At 43.3% G+C, this 13,447-nt stretch overlaps 1 protein-coding gene across 3 annotated transcripts in view; it reads left to right on the top strand.

The window, feature by feature from the left end:
- The window catches only part of PIP5K1B (phosphatidylinositol-4-phosphate 5-kinase type 1 beta), a 91,605-nt gene that overhangs the window by 13,027 nt on the left and 65,131 nt on the right, over window positions 1–13,447 (top strand). For all 3 annotated transcript variants that reach the window (XM_054178466.1, XM_054178467.1, XM_054178468.1), the window contains one exon: window positions 4,352–4,482. In XM_054178466.1, the coding sequence (XP_054034441.1) occupies window positions 4,352–4,482 (131 nt within the window). The remainder of the gene's footprint in view (window positions 1–4,351; window positions 4,483–13,447) is intronic.

Raw genomic sequence — 13,447 nt, forward strand, 5'->3', positions numbered from 1 at the left:
TTAATCCACCTCTTACATTGACCATTATCAGAAATTTATAAACACACTTATATCCAGAATCTGTATTGAAGCCATTAGCCTTGCCATGCGTTACCGTTGCCTGGAATTTGTGGCTGTTTTTTTCCAGAAGATAATATGTGCTGTGTCAAACTCCTGAAGCAGTATTAATGTCCAGGAAGACTGAAAATGTCTTAAGAGGATTACAGTGGATGGTCACATCATATGCTTAAGGAAAGCCTTGAATAGGTACAGAAGTCAGCTGCAATGATTGTGGAGGCCCTATCAAGTATCTCTGGGTCAAAATCAGAGGGGTCACCTCCAACTGGAATCTTGCAGTAAGCGTGTGCTATTGACCTCCAAACCAAGATGATAAGGCTCATGAAGCAATATTTGGGTCACTTAAGGATGCTTTAGTGCAACAGAAACTATTCTTGCAGGTGATTTCAATTATGCAGGTATTTGTTGGAAGAACAATACCTTGGCTCACATGCCATCTATCAAGCTCCTGCAATGTGTAGAGGATTGGTTCCTCATAGAAATCTTGGATATGCCAGGTACAAAAGAGGCACTGCTGGACTTACTGCTCACAAACCAAGAAAACCTGCTTTGTAATATCCCAGTGACTGATAAACTTGGCCACAGTGATCACAATATTGTGGAGCCTGGCACACTGCTGAGCATGTGGAAGGTTAGTACTAAGACGAAGGCATTATATTGCAGAAAAGCAAACTTCAGCTCACTCAGAGTTTGGTTGAGAGGGCTTCTGTGGGAAGCTTCCCTGGAGAATAAAGGAGCTAGTGAGTGCTGAGAGCTTTTTAAGAATGGTCTCCTGGAAGCAGAGAAACAAGTCATCTCCTTTAAAGGTAGGGGAAATATTTGGAGAAAGAGACTTCCTTGGCTCAACTGTGAGTTTCTGAATCTGCTCAAAACCAAAAGAGAAGCATACTAGAGATGGAAAAGAGAACTAATACCCACTGAGAACTACAGAGGCATTGTCAGGGCATGCAGGGGTACTTCAGATATGTAAACAAGCAGAAACAGAAGGAAAATATTTGCATTTTGTTAAGCAGGAGAGGGAAATTAGTCATCAACAATACTGAAAGGCAGAGATTCTCAACGTTTTCCGCATATCTATCTTCACCAGCACTCTTGGGCCTCAGGCCTGCTGAGCAAAAATCCAGGTTCATGCAACCTGAGATCCATCATCAGTGAAGGAAGAGTTGGTAAGTGAACTAATAAGGTTGCTTAACCCTTACAAACTGATGAGCTCAGACAGGTGAGCTCATCCTCACCTGTCTGTGAGGGTGACAGAGTCTGTGAGGGTGTTAAGAGAGCTGGCTGACATCATGAGGCTGCTCTCCATAGTCTTTGAGAACTCATGGAGATTGGGGGACATCCCAGAAGACTGGAAGAAGGATAAAGTCATTGCCCATTGATCTACTTCAGTCCCTGTGCATGTTATGGAATAAATCTCCCTGGGGGCTATCACAGGTCAAAGAAAGGACATGCTTGGGAAAAGCCATCATGGGCAAATGGTGCCCAACCAAGGGCAAATCAACAAAGTACTCTGCTCAGTTGATGTGGCTTGAGCAGTGGACATTCTCTGCCTGGATTTCTCCAAGGCTTTTGACACTTTTTTTTTTCAGTCTCGTCAGAGGAACTGTCTAGACAAGTGGTCTGTGTGGTAGGTGGGGAAAGGACTGACAGGTTGCACTCAGAGGATGATGATAAATAGCTCCTTTTCAAACTGGCAACTTGTCACAAGTGCTATTCTCCAGGCATCAATATTGGCCCCAGTTTAATATCTTAATAAATGATCTAGATGACGGGATCAAGTATGCCTTGATAAAGCTTGCGATAATACCAAACTGAGTGAGAAAGTGCACACTTCAGAGAGAAGAACCATCTTGCAGGAAGACTTGGAAAGGCTGTCAGAGTGGGTTAACAAGGACCTTATGAAGCTCAACAAGGACAAGCCTAAGGTCATGCACATAATACAAAATATAATCCAGGAGTGCAGCACAGACTGAGATCTACCTGGCTGGAGAACAGCTCTGTGGCTTTCCATGTGAGTGCATGAAAAACAAGCGTCAATATGAATGAACAGTGGGCTGTTGCAACAAAGAAAGCCAACAGAGTATCAACAAAGGCATCCCCAGCAGAGATAAAGAAGTAATTATCCTACTCTGCTCAGTGCTTGTCAGGCCACACCTGGGATACAAACTTCAATTTTGGTCCCTACCTACCACACCAAAAAAAAAAAAAAAAAAAAAAAAAGAAGACAGGCCCCAAGATAATTACAGGAGAGGGAAGCCTGAGAGAACTGGGTAAGTTCAGCCTTGAGAAAAGAGGACTTTAGGGGAGACCTTATCACAAGGTTCCAGCATTTTAACTGCAGACACAAAGAACATGGAGATACCTTTTTTACAAGGAGTCACATGGAAAAGATAAGAGATAATAGGTACAAGTTACTTCTGGGAAGATTCCAATTGGACACAGAGAAAATTTTTTCACAATGAGAACAATCAGCCATTGAAATAATCTCCTCATGGAAGTGGTGGATTCTTCAACATTATATGCCTTTAAGATTCATCTGGGTATGGTGTTGGGCCATGTTTGCCCTGAAGGGCTGGACTAGAAATGATCCTTGAAATCCTGTACAACCTGGTGTTTTATGACTGCTGCACCTTGAGTCCTGTGTCCAGTTCTGGGCCCCTCAGTTTAAGAAAGATGTTGACTTTCTGGAACGTGTCCAGAGAAGGGCAACAAAGTTGGTGAGGGGTTTGGAACACAAGCCCTATGAGGAGAGACTGAGGGAGCTGGGGTTGCTTAGCCTGGAGAAGAGGAGACTCAGGGGTGACCTTATTGGTTGGTCTCTTCTCCCAGGCAACCAGCACCAGAACAAGAGGACACAGTCTCAAGCTGCACCAGGGGAGGTTTAGGCTGGAGGTTAGGAAGAAGTTCTACACAGAGAGAGAGATTGCCCATTGGAATGGGCTGCCCAAGGAGGTGGTGGAGTCACCATCATTGGAGGTATCATAGTATCATAGTATCAGTCTTTTGCCAGATTTGGCGACGATGGAGGTTCTTGGAATCAATACGGCTGACCAATATGATCGGGTATTGATCCTTTGTTGTTCCAGTATTGCAGGCCTATGGCTCAGGCCTATGGTGAAAGCATGGCACAGTAAAGCATGGAAGGAGAGGAGATAGGACAGGCAGGAAAAGAAGAAGTGCGTAGCAAGGAAACTGCTACAATTTATATAACCTTGGTGTGCCTTGTTGGCATGGACTCATTGGTCCCTTATGAGTGACCCCACATCACACTATTGTAGATTATTGGTCCAACTATGGATGACACGTAAGGTTTGTTGATGCAGGTGCATGTCCTGTTGTCCCAAGATAACTTAATATGTTTCTAGCTACCAGCGTCTTGTTTTAGTTACAGTGCTGCAGGCACAGCACTGTTTTGGCATACTGCTAGCTGGCTCTGCCCTTGTGCTGCGCATGGCCTACCACCATGTCAGGCTCTAGGCCTGCACTGCCAGATTGCTCACACCGCTCGTCGCTGGTGTTCCCACATCAGTCAGGGTTGGAAGGGACCACAAGGATCATCTAGTTCCAACCCCCCTGCCATGGGCAGGAACACTCCACACTAGATCAGGCTGGCCAGAGCCTCATCCAGCCTGGGCTTAAACACCTCCAGGGACGGTGCCCCAACCACCTCCCTGGACAACCCATTCCAGGGCTCCACCACTCTCATGGGGAAGAACTTCCTCCTCACATCCAGCTTGAATCTCCCCACCTCCAGCTTCATTCCATTCCCCGTACCTGACATCCTGAGAAGTCCCTCCCCAGCCTTCTTGTAGGCCCCCTTCAGATACTGGAAGGCCACAATTAGGTCACCTCTGAGCCTTCTCTTCTCCAGACTCAACAGACCCAATTCCTTCAGTCTGTCCTCATAGGAGAGGTGTTCAGGAGGGGATCATAGGGTGCTTGGTTGCATATAGGTTGGACACAATGATCTTGAAGGTCTCTTCCAACCTGTTTTTTTCTATTCTGTTCTGTTCTGTTCTATTCTATTCTATTCTATGATTCTGAGCTGAGTTAGAACTCAATGTCAAAATTTGGACAATTAGTACTTTTTCTGTCTTTTGCTACAATATAGTGTTTCTTTAAAGACTTTTAATTGAGAAGAAGTCATCTCTCTGAGGTCTAGGATGTTGAGGCATTATTGGCATTATTATGGCATTATTGATAAAATGATTAAAAGTTTGGTATAAAATGTTAGTCATGAAAACCAGAAATCTATTTTTACCACACTCATGCTGAATTTTTATTTTCTACACAGACTGCATCCTCAGCTATTAAAGGCGCTATCCAGTTGGGAATTGGATACACAGTAGGAAACCTTACATCAAAACCGGACAGAGATGTTCTTATGCAAGACTTCTATGTAGTGGAAAGCGTCTTCCTACCAAGGTAAGGACAAGCCTATTCAATTTGTTTCCAATGGAATTTCATAATTAAACTCTAACTAGATACTATGTCTTCATGCTGTCATTGAAAGTGAAGCTAGGGAGAAAACTGGGAAGAACATGCTTCAGCTGAGGTTTTGAAACTTGTCATTTGTAGAGAAGGAAAGTAGGGCACTTTCAGTTAATGGAGCTGTGAATTACAATTGGAAATGATTTATGGATCAGTGTACAGTTAACTATTCTGTGCGACGCTGATGTTCATTTACTTTCAGTTGATTTTCTAAAAACTGAGAAAATTAAAAAAAACTGAAAATTAATTTCTTTCAATGTTAACAGTAACATAAGAATTTACACTACGGTGTAGAATTCTAGCCAGGACTTTAGCCTATGGCAAGACTCAGCTCTTACTACCAATTGTGTGCCCTTACTGCTTTGCACTTGACCACCTCAGTTTGTAGCACTGCCATGCTGAAGGTATAGTTTGTAATTACAAGGTCATGCTGGTGAGAGAAAGCAAGGCCATAATCACTGTGAGGGGTTCAGAAGCTGAAGTGCAGTGAAGTGTAGCTCTTCCAAGTTACAAATGCTAGGAATGAACAAAGCAAGTTTAGGAAAAATATATTTCAAAACCAGGATTACTTGCTCTGATCAATGTTATCGGCTTCTTAGAAGTGCTAAGTACTAGTAGTGTCCATCATTTCCACAAAGTTATGTTATGTATGCAGTCTTCCCTGAATTTGGGAAAATTCTACGAGACTTTTAAGTTTTGTTCATGTGCAATTTGAATGCAACTTCATAAACTTCTAATCATTTACAATCCTTAAAAGATATTGTTGTTACTAAACCAAAGTTAAAACAAAAAAATTACAAACACTTTAAAATGGATCTCTCCTTGAGTGAAATTACTTGATTTGAATCCTATTTTCCTCTGAACTGTGATATACTTTTTCCTGTACTCTTTAGTCCCTTGTAAGTGAAGGTATTCATATTTCCTGTTCTGGAGATAACTATCCGGTTTGTGCACAATTTTGTACTTGTCTTCTGGTAGATTGGGTAAATATAGAGAAGTTAACAATGCACATGTGTTTTCATACACTGTAATCACACAGTATTGTTTGTTTTGAAAAAAATATCAAATTACAGCTGAGAAATTTGCATATCACGTGACAAAGCTTTTCTTGTTCTGAAGAATGGAGGGAGAGGGATCGAGCCATTGCATTTGTGAAATGTGTGACTGTGATAGTGATGCAGGCTTCTGTAGTTTGTCTCATTGTGATACCAACCTTGTGTTCATGGAAATTAAATGAAACACACATGCTAAAACTGTTTTATTAAGTAGGCCTTTTTTGGTTTTGGTTTAATTGGTTTAATTGGTTTGTGTTCCATAGGATAGCTGTCCTAGTTTAGAGCGGGACAGATTGCTCTATTGCTCCAAAAGGGCCAAAAGAATAACGCTGACATAAATGGATTGGATAGTAATGGAAAGTTTAAACGGAAAAGCAATTCATATGCTACAAAAACTACAAAGGATAGTGTTAAGCGTAGCAAAACATATCAAGTTCAAAGAAATCCCCAGTCTAAACTTAACACACAAACCAACACTTCCCTTCTCCCCATGAAGGGATCACCAAAAACCCCAGGGCTCTTTCTTGCCCCATGTTGCTAAGCTGGTTTCAGGCTGGCCAGGCCTGAAGTTCTCCCTTCTCCCCTTTTTACCTTGGCATTAGGCCTGAACAGGCCAAGATTGTTCAGGAAAACACTCAGGCCAAAGAGTCCTGAGATGCTCCCCCAGGGTTATCAGATAAGAGAGCCACTCTCTCCCATGGGAGCAGAAAGGGAAGAAAGAGAGACAATAACTTTGTAGCCAGATTTATAAGGGTGTAGGATTTATGGGTAGAAATATACTATTTCCTATGTCCACCCACTGGGCTGGGCACTCTAGACACTGGAGGTCTCAACTCTGTGGCTTCTTTTTTAAGAGGCACCCAGCCTAAACAGCCACAGAATGCATGTATCTTCTCTCCTGTGAAACTTACATGTATGTATCTCATAAATGAGATTTCCCTGATATTTTTGTTTCATTTCATGAGAAAGCTGGAAGACGTCCCTTTTCATTAAAAAAAACAAGCCTAAAGGTAGAAGGAATAGAATAGCCTGTTTACACAAATATAAAAGCTTTCATATCATCTTTCTAGACAGTTTCCTATAAATAGATAAATCATAGGGGGAAAATTAGACAAATGAAAGTGGCCAGAGCAGTATAGCTTTTTTTTTATTAATTAACAAGTATATACAATAGTGTAGTGAGTCATCTTGACTGAAATAGAGAGCTTCCCAATAAATATCACATGCTGATAACCTTCTCTGTGAAATAATTGACTACCCATAACAATCTCTTCACACCAGGACACTTGTTTTCATATGTTAATGCACAGAAATGTGTTTCCTGTGTCTCAATATAATGTGTGCACTCATTTATCCAAAATGGTTTCAGTGTAAAATATTAGATTGTATAAACTAATAATTTAGGATTGTACATACAAGCTTCTTTCTTGCCAGTTGAGGATGCTGAGGATATTGAATCTTTCAATGGATTACTTCTGAGTCCTATCTGCTTGTTTTACCCTACTCAGAGCTAAAAAGAAAAGGTTGCATGTTCTTTCCAGAGAGGGCTGTGCTTTCAAGTTGCACTTTGGGTGCACTTCACTCATTTCCTAGGACAGTACCTATGTATGAAGTCATTACTTTACTGGCTTTCCCTCCTCCCCTTTGGACTGGTACATTGAAAGCAATTAGTTGAAATTAGTTTCACCAGCACATACAGTGGGTTGACCTCTAACTGGAATCATTTTCGACCAAGCTGAAGTTAAATAAGCTTTCTGCCAGATGTCCACAGCTGGAGGACAACCTGACAGTGCAGCAAATGCATTGCTTGAGGCAGACACCAAAGAAAGAGCAGCCATTTGCCACTCACTTTGGCCATGCTTAATTCAGCTGCAACACCAAGCAGGCTATTAGCTGAACTTCGTCTTCATTGTGACCAGTTCACAACAACCTGGCTCTTTCCAGCTGTCCTGTTCTACCTTCTTCTTATGCTTTGCCTTCATCCTTCCCTCATTTTTATCTGGCAGCAAGGTGAGCATACAGCTGTTTTGCAGAGTTGTAGGCACAGCTGCTGTTTTGACAGCAACAGAAGCACCATTATGGTGGCAGTGACACAATAGACCTGGTAGTAGAGGTAGTAGAAACGCAATGAAACGGCAGCCTACATGCCAGCAAGCTAAACAGTGTTATCTGTGCCCTTTTACTCTTAGGGGAAAGTAGTCAACACATGCTTATGAATTTTATTAGTTGAAAAGTTAAATAGTCTCTGCGTATCTCTCAGCCCTTGAAGTAAACCTCAACACTGCCTATACCTCTAACTTTGGTAACCACAGCAAAACACTTCCAGCAATATTTAGGATTCATGGAGGAGGGAGAAAAATGCCAAGTGAAAAATAAGCGTCGGCTCAGACCTAAAGCTAACTGCTCTGTTTGTTGTGGGAGCTACTGATGCAAATCAGTAGTAACTCTATTGATTGCGCATTATGCCTGGTGCAGAGTTACTTTATAACTGGGTTAGATTGCTCATTGTTTAACCCAGATTCATTTAGGTACTTATTTCAGGAAGTGACTTTGACTGACATAAAAGTATCTGTGTCCAGTGGGTGGATTTGAATTGCGAAGGTGTTTGCTTCTATTTGTACATTGCAGTGGTGAAGGGGATGAAGAAGGGTCTTTGCTGCTTTCTGCTTCACAGAGTGGCATTGCCTTCTTTGCTTTCTCCTCAAGCTGACCGAGAGTGTATACCATGTTGCCTTTGGGAACTAAGTAAGGTATTACCAAGCGCTGCTATAAAGGAGTTCACTGAGAACCACTGTCCAAATGTACCCCTTGCATTGAAAAACAAATGCAGTGACCCAGCTGATTCTGAAAATAGTGTCTAAAGTCTTTGCCCTCCTCCCTGAACATTTCCTGGCATTCAAACAATGGAGTTGCTGAAGTGGTGCAGGTACTGTTGTAGCAGTGGCTGGAGGGTTCCGAGGGAAAATTGTTCATCCTGCCTGCACTCTCTACACTGTCCTACGACTCAGCTGTGTGGCACATATTGTCCCCTTCCTATGTTATACTCTGTGCCCCAACTTCCTTGGTTGGGACTAGCTCTTTTCTTGGTAGCACATTCTGTCTTCAAATCAATCATTTATTCAATCTGTTCACAGCAATGTTTGATTAAGGTGTGGAGCTTGCTTCCAGTAACGTGGCCATGATTACAAAGTCTCACTACTGAGCTAATAAGCCTAGCTCTGTCAGGCAGTGGTGGCTCAAGCTGGGTGCTGGGCCATGAAGCTGTCTGTGAAATAAGAATGTGATCGGCTCACTAAGCTATTCCAGCAAACATGTTCTAAATTGGCATGTTTTCCACGGTGGTGTTTGACAAGCTAAGCAGAAGGTTTTCTCCATTCTGTCACCTAACTTGTCAGTCATCCACATCTTCATACATGAAGAGCATTTGGAGTGAGGCAGTATGTTTCAGGCTCCTTCTCTGTTTTTCTCAGATGGATCTGCTGCTAAACACAGCTGGGACTTTGACCTTTTTGCAGCAAGCTCTTCCCTTGCTAATGCACTTTCTTTCCAGAGCCTAGACATTGCATGTTGAGAATATTTGCTATGATTTCTAATTTAACTACTAAGTCTGTTAGATGCTATTGGCATGTACACACCCTGCAGTTGCAGGTGTCTGTACAATGAGCTACTTCAATTACAAATTGCTTTCTACTGATGTTAATGAAATACTGTTCATTGCTTTCTGCTATTTAATGTCAAAAGCTTCATTATGATAACATTTGGATGACAGTCCAAATAAGTAGTGAAAAAGTATTAAAAATAAAACCTTGGACACATTTTAACCAATCTGTGGTTTACCCTATGTCTAAAACTGAAGTGTACTGTTTCCTGGTATGTTTTTGAGGTCTGACTTGGAAAAATGAGGAAAACTGACACGTGGCCTTGGAAATATCTTTATGGCAAACCTGTATCACAGATTACCTGATGGGTTAAGCAGTGTCTTTGTAATTAAAGAACTACAGAATATTCTGTACATTCGGTGTGAACAGTACTCAAAAGTTCACACTAACTCTTAGCTGGTGTGTAACTTGTCCCATCCTCTTTCCAGTTGAGGAGTTTCACAAGACAGATAAGAAAGTGGCCTGAGGTCTATGATAAGGTGCTGCTCCTCTCCTTTGGTGTTTTGATTGCAGAGATGCACAGAATGACACAAGTTTTGACACACTTTTTATGGTTTGTGAGTAGAGTAATAACACTGTTAGAGGGAAGCCATTCCTGTTTGCAAAACAACTAGTATTTAAAATAGGGGTGCTGTGCCAAGAAAATCAAACCCATGTTCAATATGAGTTAGTAGTTTTAGTTACTTCTGCTACTGTCAGATTTTTGGTAAAACAGTGATCGCCTGAATACTAGTGTGGTTATGTAGACAAACTGTTTGTAAAGTACTCTCAGATCCCTTGCTATAATGGCACCTCCACTGGACATTATCCCACACTACCAGAAAACTAAGCACACACCTATTTGTACAGGTAGGTGTAATACCTACTTCTATTGTGTAAGAAGCAATTGCTGTCTTGAAAGGATACATAGGAAATGAATACAGCAAAGTACTAGCTAAACCATCAGTATGTATTTATCTGATAGAGTTTGTAGACTTTCCACACATTTTGATGTATTGTAGAAGATCAGCTGTATCCAAGAACAGTGAAACACAGATTGGATATTCTTAGTTTTCAGTATTCGGGCATTAAATTTTAGATGTTTTATTTTGATTTTAAGATATTAAAGAAGTTGCTCTCACATGAGAGAACAGAGGTGTTTCTCCCCTTCTCTCTTCTTACCATATATACAAGAAGGGTTTATGCATGGGCCCATTACTACAGTGTGACTGTTTCTTTTCTTAACAGCCACACCAGAGCCTATTAACATTGCTTCGCAATAAATGCTAGCTAGCGAGGCTGCAGCTAGCCTTCTCTGCCCCTTCAGATAGCACACCTATCTCCTGAGTGAGCCCTGTCAGGGTGAGACCATAGTGAAGAAAAGCAAAAATTTAGCAAAATTTTTGTAAGCCACTGGGTTATCCATTAAAAATATAATTAGATTTGGTTCATTTTTTAATTTATATTGCAGCACCTGAACTTTAAATTGTCATCACCTTTGGAAGGAGGGGAAGGCTTCTCGAGGTATGTTCAAGGAAGTGGTTAGATTATGTAGGAATAAAATTAGAGAGGCAAAGGCCCAGTTGGAACTGAAGCTGGCCACCTCTGTGAAAGACAATAAAAAGCATTTTTACAAATATATCAACACTAAAAAGAAGGGCAAGAAGAATCTCCACTCCTTACTGGACCTGGAGGGAAACATGGTGACCGAAGACGAGGAAAAGGCTGAGGTCCTGAACACCTTCTTTGCCTCAATTTTTAACAGCAAGGTAGGAGTCCAGGATGAGTGGCCTCCTGAGCTGGGCAATGGGGTCGGGGAACAGTGTGATGCCCTGGAAATCCATGAGGAATTAGTTGGGGACCTGCTGAGCCACTTGGACACTCACAAGTCCATGGGACCAGATGGGATCCATCCTAGGGTGCTGAGAGAGCTGGCAGATGAGCTGGCCAAGCCGCTCTCCATCATTTTGCTCCAGTCCTGGCTCACTGGAGAGGTCCCAGATGACTGGAAACTGGCCAGTGTGGTCCCCATCCACAAGAAGGGTCGGATGGAGGAAACTGCAAACTCCAGGCCAGTCAGCCTGACCTCAGTGCCAGGGAAAGTGATGGAGCAGATTATCCTGGCAGCAATAACTGCGCACCTGAAGGATGGCCAAGGGCTCAGGTCCAGCCAACATGGATTTAGGAAGGGCAGGTCCTGCCTCTCCAACCTGATCTCCTTCTATGATCAGGTGACCCGTCTGGTGGACGTGGGGAGGCCTGTGGATGTGGTCTACCTGGACTTCAGCAAGGCCTTTGACACTGTCCCCCACAGTAAACTGTTGGCTAAGCTGTCAGCTCGTGGCTTGGACAGCAGCACTCTGTGCTGGGTTAGGAACTGGCTGGAGGGCTAAGCCCAGAGAGTGGTGGTGAATGGTGCCACATCCAGCTGGTGGCCAGTCACCAGTGGCGTCCCCCAGGGATCAGTGCTGGGCCCCATGCTCTTTAACATCTTCATTGATGATATGGATGAGAGGATCAGCAAGTTTGCAGATGACACCAAGTTGGGAACAGATGTTGATCAGTTAGAGGGCAGAAAGGCTCTGCAGAGGGACTTCAACCGACTGGACAGATGGGCAGAGTCCAATGGGATGGCACTTAACAAGTCCAAGTGCCAGGTGCTGCACTTTGGCCACGGCAACCCCATGCAGAGCTATAGGCTGGGGTCAGAGTGGCTGGAGAGCTGCCAAACAGAGGGACCTGGGGGTGCTGATTGACACCCGCCTAAACTCCACCACCTCCCTTGGCAGCCCATTCCAATGACAAATGACTCTCTGTGAAGAATGTTCTCCTCACCTCAAGCCTAAACTTCCCCTGGTGCAGCTTGAGACTGTGTCCCCTTGTTCTGGTGCTTGTTGCTAGAGAGAAGAGACCCACCCCTTCCTAGCTACAGCCACCTTTCAGGTAGTTGTAGAGAGCAATGATGTCTTCCCTGAGCCTCCTCTTCTCCAGGCTAAAAATCCCCAGCTCCCTCAGCCTCTCCTCATAGGGCTTGTGCTCAAGGCCTCTCACCAGCCTTGTTGTCTTTCTCTGGACATGTTCAAGTGTCTTGATGTCCTTAAACTGAGGGGCCCAGAACTAGACACAGTACTCAAGGTTGAAACCACAGGTCCAAAGGCAATCAAAGAGGACTTCAAGGCTCTGGGAAAACTGGCTGAGGGGTCAGGGGCACAGGTAATTTTTTCATCAATACTCTTACTTGAAGAAGAAATAGGAACAGGAAAGCAGGTGTAATTAACAAGTGGCTCAGAGGTTGGTGCCACCAACAGAATTTTGGGGTTTTTGATCTTGGGGAACATTCTATAGCACCAGGTCAGCTAGCAGCAGATGGACATGGGGAGGCCTGTGGATGTGGTCTACCTGGACTTCAGCAAGGCCTTTGACACCGTCCCCCACAGTAAACTGCTGTCTAAGCTGTCAGCCCGTGGCTTGGACCGCAACACTCTGTGCTGGGTTAGGAACTGGCTGGAGGGCTGAGCCCAGAGAGTGGTGGTGAATGGTGCCACATCCAGCTGGCAGCCAGTCACTAGTAGAGTCCTCCAGGGATCAGTGCTGGGACCCATGCAGTTCAATATCATTATTGATGATCTGGACAAGGGGATTGAGTCCATCATCAGTAAATTTGCAGATGACACCAAGCTGGGAGCAGGAGTTGATCTGTTAGAGGGTAGAAGAACTCTCCAGCGTGACCTTGACAGGCTGGACAGATGGGCAGAGTCCAACTCCAAACCTGAAGGGAGGTTGCAGCCAGGTGGAGATTGGTCTCTTCTCCCAAGTAACCAGCACCAGAACAAGAGGACACAGTCTCCAGCTGTGCCAGGGGAGGTTTAGGCTGGAAGTTAGGAAGAAGTTCTTCACAGGAGGAGTGATTTGTGATTGGCATGGGCTGCCCAGGGTGGTGGTGGAGTCACCATCGCTGGAGGTGTTTAAGAAGAGACTGTATGTGGCACTTGGTGTAGTTGACTAGATAATGTTGGGTAATAGGTTGGACTTGATGATCTTGAAGGTCTTTTCCAACCAGGTTAATTCTATTCTATTCTATTCTATTCTATTCTATTCTATTCTATTCTATTCTATTCTATTCTATTCTATTCTATTCTATTCTATTCTATTCTATTCTATTCTATTCTATGATTGCCAGATTCAAATTTGGCATTAAAAGCTTTT

This window comes from Dryobates pubescens, chromosome Z, assembly GCF_014839835.1.
Source record: "Dryobates pubescens isolate bDryPub1 chromosome Z, bDryPub1.pri, whole genome shotgun sequence".
Taxonomy (NCBI): Eukaryota; Metazoa; Chordata; class Aves; order Piciformes; family Picidae; genus Dryobates; species Dryobates pubescens.